Consider the following 26164-nt stretch of genomic DNA (forward strand, 5'->3'; position numbering starts at 1 on the left):
AATTTCGAATAGATACTAGATACTAATAATATAATAGATACTAGGAGTGTGACATAATGATGTCACACTCCTAGTATCTATTCGAGAGGACTAAAATGAAATGGTGCTAATCCTTTAATTTCACTCTTCAATTGGAACACTATTTACAAAGTAGGTGCTTTGCGGCTAGCTGAAATGGACCCACGCATCGTCTCTGTACAGATGTGGGACAACATTTTCATTTTTACGATTAACACATCAATTTATTAAGAAATACAACTGTTGTTTTGTCTAAATTGAATAGTATTACAAGTGTCTAGTATTTAAGTTACATAGCAACTACAACTTCATAATTCGCTAAGAATTTAATCAGCTTGTAAATAAACGATAAATTACATTGACGGCGTATGTCTATCTATTTTGTAATCTATATCAAAACTATAATTATCTAATGAGTTATAATTAAGTGCCATTACTTAATAAGTACATAATACAATAGTTGACCACTTTTGTATTGTGATTGACCACAACCACACTTGAATAAAAAATCACACGGATACTTATAATATATTAATTTGATTATAAAATTTATAATATCACTATCTATATATTTATGGATGCTCAATATACATTTCAATTACATATATTATTGTATAAATAAATGAGACGTTCCTACGTTTACATATTATTAAATATTTTTTAAGTATTCTATTCGAATTAATAATAAAATATTCTAGATAATGTGAATTATAAACATGCAAAATTGCATTTGGGGCTTAATGCAAAAAATATAATTTATCACCGCGTATATGCATCAAAGACAAGCGACAACGGTGCCCCATGTTGGCATCGTGTTGCAGGGGATGGCATTTTTTTAGTTTAAAAAAGTTTATAGTAACACCGATACCGGCAGACAGTTTGGCACCGAGTTTTTTCTATATTTTTTCCTGTCAATAAATCACATCCACTTAACAAGCTTGGTGGTAAATTTGTTATCTAGAAATAATTTTATACACGGATTTTTGGCAATAATAATTTAATAAAAAATTATATTTAATATAGTATGTTATTTACTGGGTACTGAATTTCTTAATACCTATAGTAGACGTAATATTATCTCCGGCTACTTTATAAAAAGAATGATATGCCTTTGACGGCTTCGGTGGTCTAGCGGATTAGCACACCACTTTACAATTCCAATAGTTGCGGGTTCGTTTGTTTGTTTGTTGATCTAATTGTAGGGCACACTTGTATTTGTGAGAATGATTGTTTGTATTGGTTGAATTGTAAAACACCCAGGCATTGTAATAATAATATCTAATATTCATTAAATAATTTATTACCTTTCATCCCTTTATTATTTATCAATATATAAATAAATATATTTAAAAATAAGTAAGTACAGTACAGTCTTAGACTGTACTTCTCACCAACTTTCCGTTAATGGAAAACATCGATAACAAAACAAATAAATCCAATTCTGTAAGAATTGGATTTATTTAGCCTACTGTTCCGTTGCCATGAAATTAAATATTACCTATATTTAATTTCCACAGCGAATCATGGTTATGTCAAGTATTGTTTTCATCATGAAACGGTTGATAATGCCTTTGATTACCCTATTTAGCATAATAGGCTCAAGCGTATGTCATTACACACAGACACACACACACGCACACACAAGCAAACACACACACAAACACATGCTCATAAATTATAAGTATCTATTTCAATTTATAAATTATGTTTTTAAGAAGTAAATATTCATTTGTTTTTATTTAAATTCTATGTATATATTGCTCTAGAAATGGGCGCAATAACTGCAAGATAGTTATTTTATAAACTAATGTAATTATTTACATTTAACACGTTATTGTATTCATTTTGTATTAGTTTGATTAAATGCTTTAATTCTTTAAATTCTTTCTAAATTAAAATAATATTTATACTGTCAGGTTTAGAAAGTGTATGATAAATCTAGTGTAAGTCCGCCAAAGAAAGCAACGTTTTACATAACATTGCAAGCGATTGCAATAATGTAGAATGGCTTTTCTGCCATGTTTATATTCCGAACGTAGTGTTGGGTAAATGCTGGGGCATTTTGTATAAATTAGACGCACTCAATAAGAGTTTACGTGGGACTATTTATTTTGCTCACATGGTATAGCCATTTTAATATTGTGATCTTAACTATTATACACTATAACTACGGTTGCCAGCGATCTTGTCCACGTAACCGCTACATATTGATTGATTAGAATTTAAAATCCAACCATGCGAAACATATTGAAATTCATTACAATTGTTTGAGTTATTAGTATACCAAAATCAAAGAAAAAAATATAATAATCTACAGTATGGCTTATTTATTTGAACGTATTATGTAATCTCTAAAAGTACCTGACGTTGAGAAAATCTTTCTAAATTTGATAGAACCAATATTGAGAAAAGTTGTAAGCAATATCAACCGTTAGAGTAAAAGTATAAAAGAAAAAACTGAGGATAAAAATAAAAAAGCAGACGAAAGTTGCGATGCGATATGGCGGCTATGTAAACACCATTTCTTTCAAATTAAACAGCGGATCAAACCGCGGGCATAGTTAATACTTAATATAGTAATAAGTATATTTCATATTTATCTATTAGAAAACCACCTTGGACGTTTAAACATTATCTTAACATATTAAACCCAGAAGGGACATGTTAGGTCATTCCGGAAACAATCAACCGCGACAGGTATCCCACCATCCGGGATAAAGTTAAGATGTAAACAGTGTCCTGTACTAACAGCGCGTGCGGAGGTTAGATCCAGATAATGATGATTATCTCGGCCGTCTGAACAAGACAAATATTTGGCGTGGCTTAATGCGACGCATCTCATCGTATAGAACGTCTGGCTGACTGATAGGGCTGTCAACAAGCATATTTTAACTTCAAAATGCAGGACGTTTGGGTGAAAACGAGTATTTTCCCCGGACTGCCTTGAAAAAAGATATGCAGAAAACTAAAATATTATTTAAATGTTATCTAAAAATGTGTATGTAATAAAATTAAAAGTCTTTATTGTTTCTCTCACCAGAAAGTACTATTATTATATTATTAGTTTATGTAAGTGCATTTTATGTATGCAAATTTAAAAACATTAATATATGAGCAACGTGGAGGTAACGATGGGCGGCCTTATCGCTACACAGCCATATGCACATATTAATTTGAACAAGAAACATAAAAAATCTGTTGTAGGATTATGCATTTGAGGGATTTCTTTAGTTTAATTAATTGAAATAAATTCATAAGATGGCCAAGAGTAAGTTTATTCAGTTCCTGAATGCTACCGAGGGCGAGATAGACTTTGTTAATACCTTAATTTAATCTATTTTGACGATGGCTACCACTTACAATCAGCTTATTCAGCATTCCAGTTACATAAAAAATAAACAAGAAAAAGACCTGAAAATCAGAATCAATGGCAACCCTAGGAAGACAAGTACAACACTTGGCATGCGCGTGCGCCTCGTCGTAAATATGTAAGGTATAATTTATTAATGGAGACTATTACCAAGTGCTTGAGTTTTCTAGGTATTTTTCATTTTATTTTTTTTATTACTGATCATATTATGTAATGACCAATCATTGATATACCATTATTTTTAGGAAGTTAGTAATAAAGCAACGTATTTTTCCTACATATTGTACATAATAAACGTATTTGCTGACGACATTGAAAAAAATTGAACTCTGATGAATGATACAGCTAAATGCATATGGTCGGAACAGATTTTTTTCCTGTAAATTAAAGGGTAAACAAGCTGCGCCGCTGCGCATCATTCTAACATCTGGAAAGCCGAATGCTTCGTATTGACCATCGACTCTGTACCAGCTCAGAGTTGCCCTTGCAGTCGAAAAGAAAATCTACCTTGGTAAAAACTAGTAAAGAATAATTGATTTTAAATATGTATTAAGATCTAGTTTATAAATTCAGAATTATTACATTTGTTCGCAATTTTGCATACTATGGAAATTCTGTATTAGCTAGAATGTAATATATGAAAATTAGAAGTAAATTATCTGTACTACTTAACCCGTATTAATATTATAATCCCGCACATCACAAAGTGGTCTATTACGTGAACACACACAAAGCTTCCGATTCTTTGTTTGGCAAACTTCCCAGGCCGATAATCAATGTTTGTACGTCTATACTTCTATACAATTACGTTGTTTCATATACAGGGTTAGATGAAAAGGACGCTCTTTACCCTTTTTACCGTATGATATACATCAAACTGAAAGTTAGTAATATAATAATAATAACCTAGGATCCCATTCGCACAGCGCCATCTAGTCCCAAACTAAGCAGAGTTTGTACTATGGGTACTAAGTAACAGAGAAATACACGTTTTGTAATAGACATTTTGTTTTGTTTTATATACATATTAGATATAGTATATAAGAAAGTTACAACTTTAGCAAAGAATCAAAGTGGAAAATTAAGATTTTTTTTATATAAACTGCACAGTCACGTGTACAATTATCGGTAATTTTATCGGCACAGTAATACCGATTTGCAATAAAAATATAACTATATAGATAAAGAATAGGTATGTATAGAATAAAGATTATATGTATATATACCAAATGCCTATACAGCAAGCCTATAAAACAAAATAAAAGGAAAAAACTCATTCACTTAAAAATATTACTCTTTCAACTTTGATATAGCATGTAGAAACCCTTTTGTAAGCGTCAAATCCTTCATAATTAGTTTCCTATATTTTTTGGTAAAAAAATAATGAGATCCGCATTCGATTTAGCGCCGGGCGATGAAAAAACGGGGCAAACGACAAAATCAACGAACGGCAAGGCTTTACCAAGATTTCGCAAAACCTGCTCAATTTAAAATTAAAGCCACGAAACGTGTTTTTCGTCTATTTTATAAAAATCTCGGGATATGGGAACAATCTTCGATGGATAAGCTCAGCAGAGCCATAATCATACGCAGCACTGCCATATTTTTTAGATTTATATAAAGTGTTGAACTCATAAACGTTAGAGGAATTTTTCATTATTAGGGTATCATATATTTAACCCTATACTCATCAAATATCGAAAATATAAGATTTTTAAAGTAACTCTGATCAAAATTTTCTAAACAAAAGCTTCAAATTTTTTGAAGTATTATAAAAATACATTTCTGAACAATATGTCAATAAATGGAAAGTAATGAGATAAATCACATTTACAGATAATTTTTCAATATAACACAGATGAGATGACGACAATCGGCTAATGAACTACTACAATAGAGCTTTAATAAATAAAATGTGTTTTAATCCCCCATTTAAATTCAATGGCAGCGCGGCAAGTGCAAACGTAATCATCGCAATATAATGCCTCACTGACTACGAGGGGTGCTTTTTTATTGTGCGAGTGAAATAGATTGAAATATTTTTATTGACATGTATTTGGGCTGAAAGAGATAGCAGATACGAGTTCATCGGGATTGACTTTAAATGATTGGCTCAGTTGTGCTTTTTTGTCTATCGGTGATGGATTGCAAATGATAGAGTTTGGGACAAAAGAAGTGTATGTAAATATGCTCTTCTTGTGATTATTTTTTATTTAATTTAAATTCTTTAATATTTTATTCTATTATATAATGTAATATATTTTAATGAAGCACAGCTATATATACAGTATACTGCCTCCTTATTCACTTGATATGCTTGCTGTATTTTTACTTAATTCTCAAACCTCAAACCAAAGTGTCCAGTCCGCATTCATAGTAGCAATAAAAAAATGGTATTGTAAGGATATGTTCAAATCAAATGCGTACTGCGGCTGCTGTGCAGTAAAGGCAAATAAGATAAATAACATTGAAATATATTTTTGACATCAACTGATACTTTCAATTCAATTCATTGATTGTTTCGAGGCAATTATCGAGTGAATAATATTCAAAAGATTTCTGAATGTTAAAATCCTTCATTTATATTTTTCTGTAAAATTTATTAGTTTGTTTCGTTATTTTTCATTACGATTAATTTTAGATAACTTACCTTAAATTATGGCTTAATATAGGATTAATATTTTACCTTTGATATACATGCCTATTACAGTATAATCATAAACTTGTATCATATAGTAAGAGGGCTTAACCGATTCTTATGATTTCTTTATGTAATCATTACGTCTCAGAATAGAATGTAAACTATTTTTCCGAGCGTTAAGGACAGTCCACCATAATTTTTTATATATTCCAATATTTTTTTTAATTACATATTTTTTTACTACACACTGTTCTAAATTTTCTCCTTTCTACTATTAACATCTACTTTTAATAGTGATATTAGTACTTTAATAATTTGGTACACTTGATGGTCGCTAACTGATTAATTTATAAAATAAAACAACATTTGTCGGATCAGCTAGTAATCATATAACACAGAGGTTGAATCTATCTGATAATCAATCCGAAAACTTTTCGATAGATGTAGAATCCTTTAGTGCTGGTATATTCTCTATAAGACTACTATTGATACCTCTGCTTCTAACAAATGTTTAGAATTATAAGAACATTTTATTAAACAATTAAAGGATTAATCATTTGAAGTTTGCCATTACAAAAAAATTAAGACGATAGTTAAAAAAAAATAAAGTAGAGAATCTTCCACTACGTAGGGGCATCATCATGCCCGTCCCTCGGGCATGACTAATTGCGTAACTAAACATCCAGGGGGCACGTAATCCGATACTGATGTGTTTGTAAAAACTATCCGATTAGAATAGGGGAGACTCCTGTACTTGCAAAGCGATCTGTTTGCAATTTGTCTAGTTTGTAAAAAATAATTTAATTTAAATATTGTCAATTAGTATAAATAATATTATTTAAATTAAATTAAAAAATAAAACTAATATAAATATCAAAATTTTTGGAGATAATGGCGCATAACTGAGAAAATTAACAAAATATTCTTACATAAAAAGTAGATTATATAATGTAATAGATGTAGGAGAGAGAATATATCAGCACAATATGTTGAGTAAGTTGTATACTAGAATGAATATTCAAAGCTGCACGCAGTACGAGTAGTGAAAGTGAGTGTAGAGGTGCATCAGAAAAGAGATATTTGTAGCTATACCTGTTTTTTTGAGTAATTAGAATAGCATTCAAGTTAATCGCCCACCTGCTGGTATATGGTAAACCGTCGTCTACATACGAGTACATGAACGGCACTACGGCATCACGTTATCGTATGACGGGCGGTATTGCTAAAAAGTTCCACACGGGCTAACTGACCTAACCTTATGCTCATCTCATCATCCTCCATCGGAACGCCAGCGTTAGCGCAGTGATTAAAAAATGCTTTACATTTAAAACAAAATAATATTGCTTTCTGAGTGTTCAAGTTACTATAACAAATTAAGATGTATGTTATCATCACTTGTATAAAAAACAGAGGGATATGTGAACAATAGTTAATAATGTATACAAAATGTGTGGCCCACATCTCGTCACGGTGGCGTGATGCGATTGCCCGTGAAGTCGTCACGTCATAAATAAATTACAATGACACTTTTGTAACACGTGCCACTTTAGGCAAGTGTAAGTGATGAAAAAAATTACAAATATTCGTACAATAAAGTTAAATGAAATAATAATTTTTCAGGTATGTTCTGTATCATATCAAATGTTATCTCCATACCTACAAAAACCAAAATATGTATATATTTATTTGTAGTGACTGTATTTTATATCAGAGTATCTTAATGTACTTAGTCAGCATTAAATGTATACTAATATTATAAATGAGATCTATAAAAGTTATGAAGATAAAAAGTAACAATAGAACGAACATAGGCTCTTATTTATTAAAAAAAACTCTGGAAGGTGTAAAATAAACTAATTTGACTATATTCTCCTTAACAGGAATATCAAAGATTTAACCATGAAACATAACATATAGGTTATATATTAATACAAGTGTATTGATTGTCGATAATATTATCAAATAAATTACATTACGTATATTTTCTACGACAAAATGTCGGTACAGATTCACGAGATTTTATATTCCATTTAAATATGGCGCTAGTCTTGATATATTTTATTTGCTGTAGAGATACAAAAGCTTGGTCTACGGATATTGTTTATAGAATTGGAAACAACTTTTAGGTTGGCTAGAACAAGTAAATGAAAAATCGTCTAGTCAAAAAGTTACTAATATGTTTTGTGTTCGTTATGTATTAAAGGATAGTTTATAGAAAGAAATACTGTGTTGCCAGTCCGTATTTACTACATAATGACTAGCCGTACCTACTATCTTTCTGATAAAATATTTCTGAAACATTCTTTGGTAACACTATATAATACCATATTATGTACATTGAACAACACTTCGTCAAGTGTTTGTCGCGTATAAATGCAGAATAAACAAAAATAGCAACTTTCAAGTAATCCATTTACGAATTCAATTGAATTCGCAAAGGCGATACGCGTATTTGTAATAAAAGCGAAAAAATCTTATTTATTTACCCGACGTAGATCCGCATCCTATCTTCGGGGACACGAGCGCACATATCTTCATAAAATAAAACGGGGCGAGAAATAAGAGAGACGATGGCGCACCGAGCGACGGAACTGAACGCAAGAAGTCGCGTATTTTATTCACTAGCCAAATGGAGTTTAAAAAGGATTTATTTGCCAATATAAACGAGAACGTTTGCTTCCATAAAAATGGATCACTTTATTCACGATTTTATAGATTTCTCTGAATGTCGATGTGATTAGAAATGGCCTTAATAGAGACGCCCAGATACTTGTATCATATACTACTCGTGCATATAAACTAATCAATAGATTTTTCCACGCGTAGATACTTTGTAGTGCTTATGGTAATACAAATATAAATATAGTACAAATCGGTTACGGGAAATTATTAGGTTCTCTCCGATGGGCCATTAGTTTACTTTTTTATGTAGGTACTTGTCATTTCTGAGAACTAACATGTTATGCATAACATGCTTTATAATTTCACTGCCTTATCAAAATCAAGAGCTGTGTTTCAAAACAAGGTGTTTGCCGACTATAATTTACAGACTGATGATTTTTTTACAATGTCACTTCGGTGCAAAGCCTTGAGTTGCGTTATAAAAAATCTATGAATAAATTAATATTACTTACATTTTAATTTCTCCAACGGCTCATGGTGTAGCGGGGGAGCGTGGTGTAATGGTGCGTGTTGGGCCTCATGATGCAGTGGAGCCATCAAACTTGAGATAGCGGAACCCACAGACGCGGCCACCGAATCGTGTAGGTGACCGCCTCCATGGAGATCTAACTCCGAGAGGCAGAGTCCATTTTCGCTTAGCGGCTCCATGCCGGCCGCTAGCGCTTCTTTATACACCCTGAGGTGAATGATGATGCTTTGTTGAGACTGTCGGGGAATGTCGCGCGGGCGACTGGTTGGGCACGTTGAGATTACGCGCGGAATGACATCTTCCACCTGAAATATATTGTATTTTCAGTAATATTTTTAATTATTGTAGTAAACAAAAAGGATTCCATATTATTATGAGATGTACACGAACCGAAACTAAAAGACGAAAATTAATCCGCAGTATTTGCGACGGCATCGGCAAAAGTCATAATGTTCTAAGTAAACCTCTATCTAAAGAAGGAACGAAAATTAATAACATAATTAATCAATTATAATAACGTATAAAAAGGCCTTAATGTTAGAAGTAAGCAGAGTATGTAGATATATTGTGTGACCATTGTTGCACCGATGGAATACATACCTATACCTATGGAATATTGTACAAATAAACCCTTTGCATTACAAACAGGAAAATACATTTTCGTATTTATAACTATGGATTTAAGGTTATTTATCTTTTATTAACTTATGTCTGCTGAAGTGGAGTTTGGCTTTTATCAAAACCCTATTAACTGATATACGATAGTTCATATTTTTGTTGCTAATCAAGCGATAAACTATATTTCAAGCTACTCCTACCTGCACTCAGCTACACCTTTTATTAATTTTCATAATATCCAAAACTGATAATAACTTTGACTACTACCTATCTACTATGTATTTTTTTATTGTTCAATTTTATAAGTATATATATACTTATAAAAAATAAAAAGATACTCAGAAAGCGGTGTGCATCCGCAAAAGATAACAATCAAAATTGAAAAACCGAGAGGTAAATGGTAAAGGCCGTTGACACTCGATTCTAAGATAGGTAAATACGTATTTAGATAATAACGTTAGCTTATTGATTACGTACTGTAACCACGGTTATGGTCACGTGAATTAGGATAAAAAGAATTCTATGTACAGTCAGCTTCATAAATATACTAACAAAATTAATTTGTCGGTGGAGAATTTTTTAACAAATATTTTAGGAGTCAATATAGGCACGCAGGACGCAAATACAGTTATAAACATTTAATATAATTATATGTAAGAAGTATCCAAGGCTGTTGATATCCAATCCAATTGTTTATAAGATACTTGAATTAATTATTGTTTCTGTATAATTGGTACGCTTCGACACACAGGTCAGGTAAGTACGACGCACAGGTCAAGACTATGATTCAAAATCTGTTAATGTTATCTAAGTAATATTTATGAAGTCACCGAGGAATGAACTTTCTTCTTTCTTTAGGTTAGTAATTATTTGTAAATTAGGGCAAGAAATAAAAACAAATAATTTTTCATGTGTATTAATTCAATTCAATTCAATTTGCATCCACAATAAAATGAGATCAAGCCAATAATAAATATTCAATATAATATATAATAATCAATATGGTTTCGGAATTGCTGAGGATATTACGTTACATACAAAAAAAAACATTTTAATTGAAAATCCTTCTTATTGGTGTTGGTTCAAAAAATAAAGGTACTAAGAATAGTTTCATATACGGCCTGAAAAGCTCAGCCGTGTAACCCATACACCGTCCGTACTGGAAGTTCCTAGAGGAAATAAATCAATTCGAAGCATCAACATGATTTAAGGCCGAGTACACATGACAGTGTTTGAACGATAAAAACAACAAGCGTCATAAAAAAACGGAGATATATAACTTTACTGCTTTCATATTTCAAATAGCCGTGTCAGTGTTGGAGTATCGTTTCATTGTGCACATAAAATACCGGTAGGAAAAAGGTATACATGTGATTTATTGGTTTAATTGCCGTTTTCATATGCCAGCAGCTAGGTGCAGTCGAGAATTCAATATTCAGGCAAAAATAAAAAGAGCATTCAGCTAACTCGCGTCGATGTGCGAATATACTCACTTTTGCCTTTCCGTTCAACCGAATCGTAATAGAAAAAATTGTGTACATAACTGTTTGTTGACTAGCAACCCACAATTTTAGAGTAAAATTGTGGGTTGCTAGTCATTTTGTGTGTATTTTGAATTAATGAATAAAACTCTTTAGAGGAACAACCTCTCACAGAAAATACACTTAGATACGATTATGTATGAAATGATAAAAAACACAATAGTAAATAAGACAAAGAGGTAACAACAGGCGGCTTTATCGCTAAAAAGCGATCTGTTCCAGACAACTTTAGGATGGAGAGAAGTGATTAGATTTGTGTCTGGTAGAGGTGTAACAATGGTAACAATATTGGAAGAAATGTTATTAATACACATATACTTACAAAATATCAGTATTTGTTACATTAATTTTTTAATGTATATCCGAGTTACAATGTTTTGTAACGTTTTATTTTGGCTTATATTTTTTATTATGTAACTGAAATCGAAAACAAGTTTACGGTCCAACTGCAAGGTGATAACCGTCGTCAACATGAGTAGATAGATATATGATGCATCACAGTAATCACATGAGTAGCCATTCTTTACTGATAAACTAACGGAAACAAACATTTATTTAACTTAGTGCCTAAAATTCGATTTGTATGAGATGTAACATCTAAATAATTATTATTAGTGGTATAGATTGTTACAATTAAAATAGCCTGATACTTCAGAATACTTTTAATGAAATACCTCAGTCTATAAAGCATCAAAAGAAGAAAAAAAAACGTTTATTATAGACATACTATAACTTAGAAACTTAATAACATAAAAATTTTGATTTCTTTTTCTTAATTTAGTTATAGGTAATATACAAATATTAAAAAAATAACGCTTCTTATATATTTAATAATAATTGTATTACTTTAAATATATTATTGGTACTAGATTGTAGTCATAATTATTTTGTTGGAGTTGTTAGATAAAAATCTAGGTATAATATCTCTATATAATTTGCATTTATAGGTATTGAATTTCAATGAAATCATAATATTCAATATTTGAATAGAATAATTACTTATACATATACCTATGTCAAAAGAAGTCGTAAAACTAAATTACTGAAAATAATATTTGTAATTTAATCTTTTTATATGAATAGATCACAGTACATGCAAGGTGTAAAAGTATATTTTTATTCATTACTTCCAAAGAGATGTTAGTCAGTTCAATAATACTTATTTCATCACGTCTTTTATTTTCTTAATCCCTAAAACTTACTTATCTTATATATTGAAAGGCTCCAAAAACTATTCCCAACTACCCAGATGGAAGAAGAAAGGCTATGGGTTTCGATAGTATTACAGTACACCAGGCAAACAATAAGCACGTCCTCCCGCGAAATGAAGTAGTAAAGTCCTCTCACTCGTAAAGGTTTCACAAATCGAGGCTGCCGTCATAAATGTAGTATAGATTACAGCCATAATCCAAAAGATCCAATACAATTCAAAACGTCAACATGAATCAGTCAAACAAAAATAACAACAAACGTAAAGTAAACAATACTACACATAACGAGATATTAATCTTGAGCCGCGGTGAGTAATTGAGCAAAGCCAAAGCAGCAATCGAGTCGCGTGAGCCTCTCTCATCCCTTTAAACCGACGTAAAGCCTTTTTTAAGCCGAAAGATTTAAGTTGGCGAAAGTGCCGTGCTCTATTAAAACGCCATCTCATTCGAATTTTGGTCGAGTTCCATCGAATCTTCGACTAATCGAATACCATCGAATGGCGAACACCGTTCCATAACTTTTACAAACGCACCAATTCTATAACCATACCATGTTTTGATTATCAACATTTTCAGTTACTTTACATTACACTAGTATTTTTTTAATTTACTGATAGCAGTCGTCGTCTCCATGGTCATTCAATGAACTGATTCATATAAGGCGTTATGTGCATTCAGTTTTATTGAATCATTCTTATTCTTGGGCCATGTACTCAATTTAGACACCAATACATAACGACGTATGTATATTTCAAAAACATATCATATATCTTGAAAATTGTCATCACACGTTTACTTATTTCATTTATTTTTCTTCTTTCGAATATGAAGTTCCAATTATTTGTAATCGATTCTGCGCGTCGTCTCCGTCGGATTTAACGCACCAGAATGACACTTCAGTTTGTTAGTTTACCAAGTCTTTTCATATATAAAGATGTTCATTAATAATGCTAATATTGATAGACTTCTGACCACCACCACCAATATCTGGAACAGTGCTGTATGGCACTACTTTGTTGCCATAGCCATGTAATTGTGACTTATCCCTATATGTCCCTTATTAAATAATATGGATACATTTTTTAATACACAAAATTGTCATGTCACAGTGCTTGAAACAAAACTTCTCCGAAACGACTTTTACAAATTTTATAAAATTCTATATGTATATAGAGTAGGTCTGAGAATGGAACGTACCAATTTTTCATAATTCTAAGCCATGGTGGTTCATCCTAAGGTATTTTTTTTAATATATTTTTGGCTGCGAAATCATAAAATAATTCAATATTTTATGATTTCGCAGCCAAAAATATATACAACCCTTAATTTTCAACTCTTCTACCATCAATCCCTTTATAATAGCGTTATTGGTACTTTCATTTTTATATGACAAAACAACGTTTGCGGGGTCAGGTTATGGAAGTCTTCCGAAACGGCTTGATCAATTTATATAAAAATGTTGGTGTATATTTGGTAGATTTACACATGATATTAAAGTAGGGGCAATTTTGTACCAGTCGTGGCAGACATCAACTCAGACCTACTACGTAATAATATGTGGGTTTTCCGATAATAAACAATGATGTCTAATAAGAAAAATATTTATGTGCCTGCTTCAATTAAAAAATATTACTTCTGTACCTACTTGTAATTTAATAGATACTACTTATCACTCTATCAATCATTTGTTTAATTGCGATTAAGGGTATACACATCGTGTTATAAATACAATAGATGACTATAATCCTAATCGAGTATGTGGTATGCAAAATAATTTGGGTCATTAACACATTAGAGGTCGTCTTTAAATTATGTCACACATTAAGGAGTGAACAGCGGAAGGGGTCGACGAAGTGTGACCGTGTGTGACGAATGAAGCAGGCGTGATAAATTGCACGACGTCATTTATATAACAAGTCTAAATTTTCTTAATATTTTTTATTAAAATTAAAACAATGTTAAAAGCACAGTTTATTTGTTAATTTTATCATTTCTAGGTTAAAAATTATAAAATATTTCAAACGTCAAACTATTGGCCTGTCCTACTAAAGGACCAATAAAAAAATATATTAATTATAAATAGAATATACAATCATCTACTTAAATAGAAATAAATCGCTAAATTTACTAATATATCTATGTATTAGGGACATTATACTTTACAAGCCTTGGATATGTGTAGTCTCTGCTTAAATTGCAATGTGAAGAAAATTATTGAACAAATGTGATAACTCTAATTATTTTTACTTTACCGATCAATGTAGTACTTAATTTGATAAAATTTCACTAACACACACACATACACATCATTATATTTTAATTCTTAGTAATGCAACGCATGACTGATGCCACAGCCGTCTCATTATGACGTTATGTCCATGGTGATGTTCATATACTCGTATATAGCCTACGATTACTGCTTACTATCTAATAGGCTATCAGCTTGCTTGCAATTAAAAAACGCACTTCCACAAAAGTATGATTAATATTAGACATAGAACCATTCAACAACCAATTTAAAAACACCGCTGGCTATTGTCTACAAGTTAATATCGTTATCATTAAAATTGATAAAATCATGTGATACATACAAGACAAAACACAACTATATACCTATAGGTACAATTACATTTCAAATCGACACCTTATCAATTCCAACATGTCTTTAAAGACGCCGCCTTCAAGAACAACACTTCACTAAAAATTACATGGAGTGCTACATGCTATTAACTATGCATGTAAAACACACCGTTTGACAAGCGACATCGGTAAATATTTGAGTCGATCTATTTGTATCGTGTCTATCTGGTGATAACACGATTTTATGGCATTGTCGATGGGCTGATAGTGTCATGTCGTAGTGAGGGAACGTTACGTACCGTGAACGACATCTACCACGCATTGTGGGAATTGTTTTGTATTTTAACGCGGTGTGCTGATTGTGCTAGTTCGAAATCGAGTTAACTACTGTGTCCATATCTCTCTTATTATGTTTGGGTGAGATAGTCTCACTTTTGGAGTAGTGCCCATACATAAATTGCTTCATAAATTATTATTATTGCCCATACATAAAATAATACAGAGTGATAGTATTCTTCAACCTCTTGCTATAATACAGTGTCACACTTTGCTGACCCCCCTTAACTAGTTACGTAATTTATGCAAGGGCCCATATCTCTCTTATTTTCTCCATAACAAAAAAATATCTATTTTGCTAACATATATATATATATATATATATTTATAGGGGTATGTATATTCTATCTATATTAATTTCATTTGTTAAGTGACAGTATAAGTAAAAAGAAGAATGTAAAAGTGAAACATAGTAGTATAATATTAAACTATTATACTAATATATTCGATTTTTGTCTTGTCTTTTTTTTTTAGAGTTAGGTGTTATTTTGCGGATGTGAAGTCCAATAATTAATATTGGAGGTTTTATATTATTTTATTTTATTCTACTACCATTAGTATATGTGTTACTATAGATATTATAAACTATTAGAAACATTACGACTTTCCTTATTAGTGTTCAATTTCCGACTATCTGGTCGCCGAAGAATGTATTAGTGCAATAATAATTAGGACTGAAATAGACATTAAGATTAGACTACCGAATAGAAATACTGTTTTTTTTTAATCTGCAAACGTCCCACTATGGACAAAAGATATGGTCACGTTGGCTCCAACTAACGTCACAGACATTTATCTACTCGTTATCAATTTAACACTGATAAAATTATCACATAGCAGATAGGTAACGCGCAACCATATTTTTTTATAATTGGGCCTGTTTGGTTGAGTTGAGTTTATTTTTCGAATTATTTTAATACTGTTAGCCGCAGCTGGTCTTTACAGTTACACTAAATGAAAACGGGGGTGAGTGCTGAGGGCAATTCAAGGAGGAAGGCCCTATGGAGTCGCTGAAGGTTCGGCTTCCTGACGGATACAGTCTGATAACTTCATTACCATGTCAGATTTATCTATACGTGATGGGGAAAGGGGATTCTTAGTAATGGAGACTAGCATCCCATTGCTAACAATATACCTTATCAGGTCGACTTCCCCGCTGTTCCTCCTGGTAACCAAGTAACTTCATCATGATAGGCTAACCGACCTGACCTCATTATCATCTTATCATTCTCCACTTGTAGCCAGCGCATACCGTTAGTATAATAATAATATATTTATTGACACGAATTTAAGTAGTTACAGTTAGTTATTCTTCTTATAAACTATTACATTTTTGCTAAATACGCATCATACATAGAATTTACCAGTAGCATCTATACTAGGCCGAGCCTGTATCATATATACTACTTTCTTCCATCGACAAAGTATAAGTAAATGCACCATTCTATTATCATCAATTAAAAATACCTGCACGTGTTTTCTCCTGAAAACCTTCATGTACTAATTTACCAGAAATATTCTGATAATTTCTACTGCGAAAACCTCGAGAGATTGGACAACATGGTGTATTACATGCAAAAACGTTTTAATCCAGCTTAATTCTGATAAGAAATACTACCAGTAATTGCTAGATATAGGATAAGATGAAATCTCGATTGCGCGAATATTCTTACTGTGGTCTTAGTTTCTACAATTTTACTACCAGTTCAAAAAAGAATATTGATTAAAAAATACAGCCGAATTTAGAATCTCCACCTATTTTGGAGTCGTTTAAATATCCACATAGTATACAAAGTTGATAAGGATAAACTCTGAATATTGTCCAATTTTAAATAGAAATAAAATGAGTGTCCATAAATACCTAAATCATACCATTTCCGCCTATAAACTTCTAAGACCTCTTAATACTAATTTCTACTGGTTACTTCACTTCCGGACAGGAACTAGTCTAAACTAATACTGTAATCGATACATTGTGGAGTGTATTTGGGAGATGATGTAAACAATGGATTGAAAAGATATATAATTATAATACTATCTAGAACTACTGACAAAGGCGTTGAAAAGAGTGAAGTGAAATAATTTTTATCCAAAAAAGTTATCAGAAAAAAATAATTGTAAAAATATATGCAAAGAGTTTGCAACTAATACCAATTATTCTTAATGCGAAATATTTTATTTATCGTTTGTATTTTTTTTATTCCACAGTAGTAAGAAACTCTAATATACACAGATAAGATAATAATGTACCCTGCTTGAAGAAACCGCATACTAATCTTTAGCGACAACCTCGGCAGGTTTTCGCTTATTAAATTAATGTTTAATTTGATATTGTTTATATTTATAAAAAAAATTATATATTTAATGTACCATAACAATATAATAAATGGCAATAATAACTATAATGTTTAATTTTTATTATTGTTACATTGTTATAATCAATAGAAAAGTATATATTTACACGCGCGCAAAGTCACGGGCGCAACTAGTATTTTTTTATTCTTATACTTTTATATAGAAACATTATAATAATAATAGGTATAAATGTTATAATATATATCGGTACAGTTATCAATGATAAGAAGGGACGAGTTATATTAGATAAAGGTTGATAGAGACCGTTAGAAGTTAGAATATTAATAAAAATTGTGATTCCATTATTTTAAGTTTTATAGCGTAGACTGTCAATTATTGTAAATAATATTATATATTAATTACAATAATTGTGTTTTTGTTTATACAATAATTGTGTAATTACAATAAATATTATATAATAATACCTCTAGACAAATCACACAAAGCCGTCTAGTTAATGTAAGCATAGCTGTTATGGGTACTAGACAACTGATATAAACACTTAATTTTTTTTATAGGTAAATACGTGGAAGTGAATCAGATTGAAACCGTTTCATGTGCAATGTAGAGCACACCCTACGAATGTTAAAACCAGATACTAAAATGTAACGCTATGTATACATTTATGTAAAAGTAGATAGATATGTAATCTATATCGGTTCCTAATAATATTGTCTGTCAGTAGTATTTTACAAATACTTTGTAACTGATGTCACAAAATGTTAACTTTAATCCATATTGCTCTACAAAGAATAATTCTCATACTAAAGTGTATATAGATATAGGGTTTATACTATATTTTCTTTTGGTTCTCACTCTCTTCGGCCAGTAGTCTACCTTCATGAAGGTATAATTATATACTAAGTATATGAACAACACTACAGACATCACGTTATCATGTGAGGCCTGTGATACAGCTCATCGAATGCCATTTCGGAGGACTAAGATGACAACTCTCTTATGCTGTAATTTCCCTGACTTATTAGTTGTAAGAACACAAATACCTTCTCCAAAGATTAACTCAATGAGTACTCAGAGATAAGTCCACATGCTTATTCTAATATTGTATTTTTACTCCGGTATTACTGTATTTTTAAACAGTGACAAAAAGACGGTGTGTTAGTTTGACGTATCTGTTTTTATGTGTGTCGGTTTGTAGCACGGTAGCTCCTAAATGAATGGACCGATTATGATCCGTCTTCTTTTTGTTTGAAAGCTGACGTTGTCGAGATTGTTCTTGGTTATAATTTATTAGTTTCTTTTTAATTTTATAATTATTGAGTATAATAATGGATGCTTTAAGCAGTCTCTAGTAGAGGCCTACTAGATATTCTATTGTATATTCTAATTTAGTTTTGGTGTGCAATACCTAGGTATTACCCTTACCTATAAACTTTTGATACACACATAAATCAGTTCTACGAGCTGCTGTGTTTGTCCATGAAAACTGTATTAAGTAGGTACCTATAGGTATTATATCATACCGTATCATATTTATACTGGCAATTCCAAAGTAATTCAGTGCGTGCTTTGTAGGTAGTAGAATAAAATACTATTTTAGACAAACAAAAAGTTTATTAATTTTAATAAATAACTTTTATTTATTCAAATTTTATTCATTGTTTTTTATTAAAAACTTAAGTGAAGAAGAATGAACGGATTCAAATAATTCATAGACTCATCAAGCTGAAGCCCAAAGAATGGTTGGTCATGTACCTTCAGTAAACGAAAAAAGTAGTCCCGAGGGGCGTACAGTCAAGCGCATTGTCAAATAAGTCCTTAAAATAAGTCGTTTAAAATATTACAGTTTAATACCAATTTTTTTAAACTTATAGACACTGGTACAAAAAGTACAGTCGAATCGAAAACTTTCTTTTGTTTATATTATAGATTGATTAAGAATATTAAAATGGAAAATTATTAAAACTAAAGAATATACCTAAGTAGTTACTTATTCTGGTTAATTTATTTTTAGTATCAGTGCAATATCAAATTTTACAACAGATTGCCCGTATTTGGGTATGTGTCAGTTTACAGACCAGAGCTAACATTTTCATTTATGCTAGTTTTATTGTAAATTTTTTAAATTTCTATTCAAGATATATTGTAATAAATTCAATACTCCATAAGTCTGCGGTTTCTTCCACGTGACTTTGATTATCGTCCCAAATCCCAACGTCATTTATTTTTTGAGATAATGTCTCAAGGCGTAACGCGTGACAACCTAACAAACATAAAATATAGTCATTCTTTTGATTGTGTCTATGTATATTAATTTATTTGTTTTTATCTACATATATTGATCTACATCTTCTACTGTTTCTTACGAATCATGGGATCAGGTGGGTAAGTAAATATTTAATTACCAATATGGCAAAGTGATAAAATAGTAGAATCACCAAGAAGTAACACTAAGGCACGCAATATGACCGTTTTTCTTCGGACACATTCAACACGAAGATTGGTAGGTAAATTTCACACTCTATATTATTATCTTCACATTGTTGAATTGGATTTTAGTGCACGTGTTGTGACTTAAGTCACAATATAAAAAAAACAAAGTTTTAATCTCCTATAGTACATAGAAAAAGTAAACATTTTCGGAGGTTAGGTACTTTCAAATAAACCAATAGGAAAAAATATGCATAGTAACGCATGATGTTCCACAATATATTGTTATTATTTAGGTGTTATTCTTTAAGTGAATAAGCAAGTAGGTACCAAATACCTTCCGATTTAAAAATAAGGCCTTTATAGTAATTAGAAATTTAGGTAAACATCCTTAGGCGACTAGTAGCTTTTTTGGAGATATAATAGTAGCCTGAGTACTTCGACTATTTCTGTAGGTAGGTACCTAAATCCCTGTTCTTATCTCTTATTGAAATAAATAGAATGAATATGTGTCTAGTGTGTTTGTATATTTTATTTGTCAACACTGTCTGTTGTATTACTTGTAGTTACTTAGTCTTCATCTTTTAATATTTGTATGTCTATACATAAGTATCTATATTCTTGCGGTAACTCTGAAATGGGATAACATGTTTGGATACATAAAATACTCACTGGTTCAAAATGTTACAGCTGACTTTACGTATGGATTGTGGGATATATAAGTTCGTTGATTCCTCAGAATGCTGATTTTCACAGTGTGTGTACACGAAATCCGATGATATCCGTCATAATCTGGTACAAGCCACGGGATTAGTTGTTACGTCCACCCGCGGCCGGCCGTCACCCACTAACGTAAACACCAGAAAACAAACCGAATCCGAATCCGAAACCGATAAATCAAAGCGCACGATCGCGGCGACGTCGCTTATCCGCTAAATCCTGTCGGGATCGCGTAAAAAATACTAGTATTAAAAACAGTCTTAAGTGGGCTTACGCTCGCGGCGCGGTGCGGCCCGCGCTGGCTCTAATCTCGGCCACTTCCCGAAGCAATTTGAACCTAACTCCACCACTCTATACATCATCCGGCGACCGCCCGCCCACCGCGCCAACTCGCGCCGCGTTTTCTCATACCTACGTCTCCCTTACACGCACGTTTTAAGTAAATGTCTCTCTCCCTCTAACTGAAATCTCGCCACAATGAAAATTCAGTGCGTGCGGCAGCGGGTAGCGGAGCGGGGGACGCAGTCAGCTGGCCGAACTTGTGCGAATAAAATCGACTTTTTATCGGCTCGATGACGCTTCGTGACGTCACTGTTTACTTCAGCCGGCTGAATGTGGACAGTAGATCTTGTACGGACTATCGTGACGTGACATAAATTGATCACGCCTCTTTTTGTTGTAAGAAATATCCAGTTTGTTACGGTAAGTTAATTAATTGACTAGAGATATTCAAATGTGTATAGCATTATTTTTAATATATCCAATATAGGAATTGTTAATAACATAAAGTAAAGAAAACTACGAGTGATAATAAAACACGGATATACTCACTTACATTGATCAGTAGGTACAGTAATAATAAATCTGCAAAGAAGCTTTGAGTAAGTACTGGCTGCAATCTACTAGGATATTATATTATCCTAACTCATTTAAATTATGCAATATGTTTTCCTTATAACAGAGAAAATAATTGCAGTTTAAATCGCGTACCGTGCAGTGGAGTCACCCGCAATAAATAAAAGCCGCTCCCGGTTCGCAACGTAAACAGATCGGGCGCATTAACCGCGCGTCGGCGTACATAAAGAGAGCGGTATAAATATAAAGTTCCCACTCGCCGCCGCGCGAACTTAGCTAAACAACGCCATAATTGCCTTCATTACTTAAATTACTGAAATTATTTATTCAAAAAGCTGGCAACATTTAGGCGCTGGTGGCCCCGCCTTGGCGATGGTGGGGCCAATAGGCGCGCGGTGCGGTGGCGGGCGGGGCGCGCCGCAATATGGCGGCCCCAGAAACGCAACCTTCCCGTGTACGATCGCGATACTTTCATACGTTCTTCACGTTTTATTTTTTTTTGCGTGAATGTAGTGTTCAATAAATTTGACCGTACTAATGAGTGCAACTATGGCGATTTGTATTGCAAGTAACAAAATGTGCGAATGTAGGTCGCTACCGGCGGTGCTTCACCCGACGGTAAAGTGCCGTCGGAAATCAATTTTCTATTTCACGGTGCAGGGTTGTCAGTATTGTGATTTAAAAGTGAATTGAAAGTTTCAATCATATTTAATTTTTTCGTACATTATCTAAATATGTACTCAATTTTGGTAAGTTTTATGCAGGTTTATCACCTACCTACCTAATTTAGATTATTAGGTAGGACAATCCGTAAATAGGTAGGTGCTTAAAGAGAATACCTACTATAGTGAATATAACAGTATTAGTAAGTAACTAAGTAGCTGTTTTAGAAAGTAATTAAATATTAATTACATAAATAGGTAGGTAGTTCCTTAAGGAGTTATTAGATATCTTTTTTCTTATTACGTAATGAACTGACTAAAAATTAATGGTCACCTGTTTACGTAGGTACCTACCTATCTATTAAAAAACAGGTACAAGTGGTAATGTCTTCATAATTTTGTTTAATACTACACAATTCGGTATGTATTAATTATTTATCTACTAATATGAATTTATATACCTAATACTTATCCAAAATAAATCTTAAACATGATTACTTTCTTTTTACTTAGATACTTTCTTTTTCACCGAGATAAACTTTGCAAAATGTGGATAATAGAAGCTTGCTTTGTAAGATCTGTTCTGATTGCTGATAAGACAGTGAAATTACAGAATAAAAGATATGATATATGGTAGTCTACAGGAATGGCAACGCATTACTGTTATCAGTATACTATACTCGGTGGTCGTATCAATTACATAAAAAAAAATGAAATCTTCACAAATCAGTTAAGGCCATTACTGAGATTAATGTCCATACCACTTCTTGACAAACAGACGAATTATTAATAATTCTAATAATCTTTGTTTTGGTGTTTACTGGTAGATTTTAACAACGTGATAAAATTCAACATTAGTAGTTTTTCGGCACACCTGATGTTAAGCACTTATAATCGCAAGTTCGTTTATCTCTATGCTAAATAAATACACCCTATCCAGTCGACCTCGTTATCCGCCCCGATGCGAGTACATATAATTATTATAAATACATTAAATCCTTTTGAAATCACCACGACATGCTAACTGACGTCACTCCTAAAAAGCATAGCAGTGGCCACGCAACGTACACAAACAGGAGGTCGCTCCTATGAAGAAGCCTATGAAGAGATTAAAAGGCTTCTGGAGCTTGGCTGGCAACTCTAGTAGTCTCAGCCCTACCATTAGCGCAGACATGTATAGTGTGTATCTATACTATTTCATATTGATACTTATATTATTTATTTACTTTTAAGAATCACCGACATAAGATAACTACATCATGTCACACTTCATTATCTACATATACTACCTGAATTCGAACTAACTGTTCATATATTTATAGGTAACATTGGTGTCATAACATTAGATATAGGTATTGCTATTATTACATATACGTTTTACCTTATAAAAATATGTTATATATAGACCTTTGTTAATTTATAATAATAACTAAACAAACTTACATAATTTCGCATCTTTCAAGTTAAAGTCATTGTAATCAGTTTATAATATTATTTTAAGAATATGTTAGAAACATACCTAGGTATAGTACAATAAAGTGCAGATTTGAAAGAACTGACGTACGACCTAATGTAAGACGAAGCTTCGAAGGACCATTTTCCCTCACACCTATAGTTCATAAAATTAAGTGAAAAATCTTTATTTCTGTAGGTCTATTACAGACTCTTATGATAACTCAAATCTACCATCAGTTCAGGATGTGGTTTAAACCGAGTGAAAACCTACATATAAATGTTTAAAATTAGAGTGAATGCAGTGATAACCAGCACCAATATTTATGTCAACTGAAACGAAAAGTAAACTGTGAATAGGTAAGTACTTATAGGTAATAATAATGAAAAGTTTTATTGTTACCGCGGGGACACAGCCTTACCTTTGTAAATATAAACTTATGTTATTGAATAATAATTTATTCTGACGTTATTAATTGACTACCTATAGCTATATAGAATATTTATATATAAATAAGAATTATTGTTATTAATAGCAAAATAATAAATATTTATAAGAAAAATATTATGCGCTTTTTATTAATTCCCACTTGTCTACTTTGCTAATAAATAAAACTAAGTCTTACCTATATATGTATATATCACTACATATTTATAATTAAAAATTATAGTTATATAATATGCGAGGATTGTTTTTTTTATATGAATACCTGAATCCCCAGTGGTGTAATATACAGTACGTACTAGCAGAGCGTCCTGTCAGACCGACCTACACACGGTGCTACTTTCTTGACTAATTCCTAATACATCAATACTCATCGACATAACTAATCAGCATTATAGTTGGCTGAATCACTATTCTATTTTCATTCATTGTACTTCTATTGTTTTTCTTTGCATAACTGAAATTGGAAACAAGCTGACAGTCCATAGACATAAACGGTACTATGAGCACGTCACGTCACGTCATCATGTGAGACCTGTGATACCACTCATCCATTGCCATTCAGGGGGACTAAGATGTCAATCCTATCTTCTATATATATCTGTCTTATATCATTTCACACTCACCTATATACAACAAATAAAGCAAGCTGCTCGGTGTCAGAAATAAATCATACAGATATTTTCTATGTACCTACATAAGAATATAGGGTAGAAATAATAATACCTGGACCTGGACAATTGACACAGCGCTATCTAAGCAGAGCTTGTTATAGGTATAGCGTGTTATAGGTACTATATAGACAACTGAAATACATAGCTTATATATATACATAGAGCATATACATTCATAATATACCTACATAGAAAACATCCAGACCGATACAAAAAAAATCATAGTCATGAAAATATTTGCACCCTGCGAGAAATCAAACCTGCGGCCATCGAAACCATATAGAATATTTTTTCATATTCTTTTATAATTCTATTCTTACACTAAGGCGTTATTATACACTTAACTGTAAGTGCATTGAGTACACCAATAGGTAACCGGTTGCCGTGTGGTCACACACCATCTGCAAACAGTGGGAGGCGGCTCTGTGAAGATTATAGGTAGATTAGTGTAAGAACATAATCCGGCCATCAGCGGATGAACTTGACCGAGACGTGTCCACACAATCTATGCTCAATTTGCGGTTGTTGATGAGTATGTAAAACATTTGAATGACCTTGTAACCATAAAGGTTCTACATATATTATTGCAACAAAACATTAATAATAAATGTGTCTATCTTACCTTTCTACCTAATAGGTAAATTGCATTCGCTCCTAGATATGTATTATATACAAACAATAGCTAAAATATCTACAGAACAAAAAGACTACGCAAAATGAACCATAGACTTTTTAGTATAGTATATTATAGTATATTAGAATTGATAGTATACCCTAGTAACTATTAATATATGGTGTCATAACATCATATGTAGATACAGAAAATTATTCTAAACAGAGAAGTGAGCTTTAATAAAACATTTTTTTTTAGATTTATTCGATAAAAGTTTGTAGTCAGAAAGTGGAGAAAATAAGCGCTTTAAAAATCATGAATAGTCATCTTACAGTATCCATAAAAAATTATGTTCACAACTAAACTTTGAATAGATCGCTAGGTATCTAGTCGAACCTATTGATCTTATTATTCTTTTTCTCACAATATCTTACAATCGTTTATGTATTCAAATTACATAGTAGTAGCGAGTGAATATACAGAAAAGCCAACCTTTACGTTTAATAATTAGTAATAAATTTTAATATGTTC

At 32.0% G+C, this 26164-nt stretch overlaps 1 protein-coding gene across 1 annotated transcript in view; it reads right to left on the minus strand.

Moving 5' to 3' along the window:
- LOC131849480 (pituitary homeobox homolog Ptx1) overlaps window positions 1-23413 on the minus strand; it is a 62094-nt gene extending 38681 nt beyond the window's left edge. The window contains exons 1-2 of the mRNA XM_059199562.1: window positions 20885-23413; window positions 9164-9485 (exon numbers count right to left, since the gene is read on the minus strand). Of these exons, the coding sequence (XP_059055545.1) occupies window positions 9164-9359 (196 nt within the window). The 5' untranslated portion in view covers window positions 9360-9485; window positions 20885-23413. The remainder of the gene's footprint in view (window positions 1-9163; window positions 9486-20884) is intronic.
- Between the last annotated feature and the right edge of the window lie 2751 nt (window positions 23414-26164).

The sequence above is a fragment of the Achroia grisella genome, unplaced genomic scaffold (assembly GCF_030625045.1).
Source record: "Achroia grisella isolate CSIRO2021 unplaced genomic scaffold, CSIRO_AGI_Agris_v1 utg642, whole genome shotgun sequence".
Lineage (NCBI taxonomy): Eukaryota > Metazoa > Arthropoda > Insecta > Lepidoptera > Pyralidae > Achroia > Achroia grisella.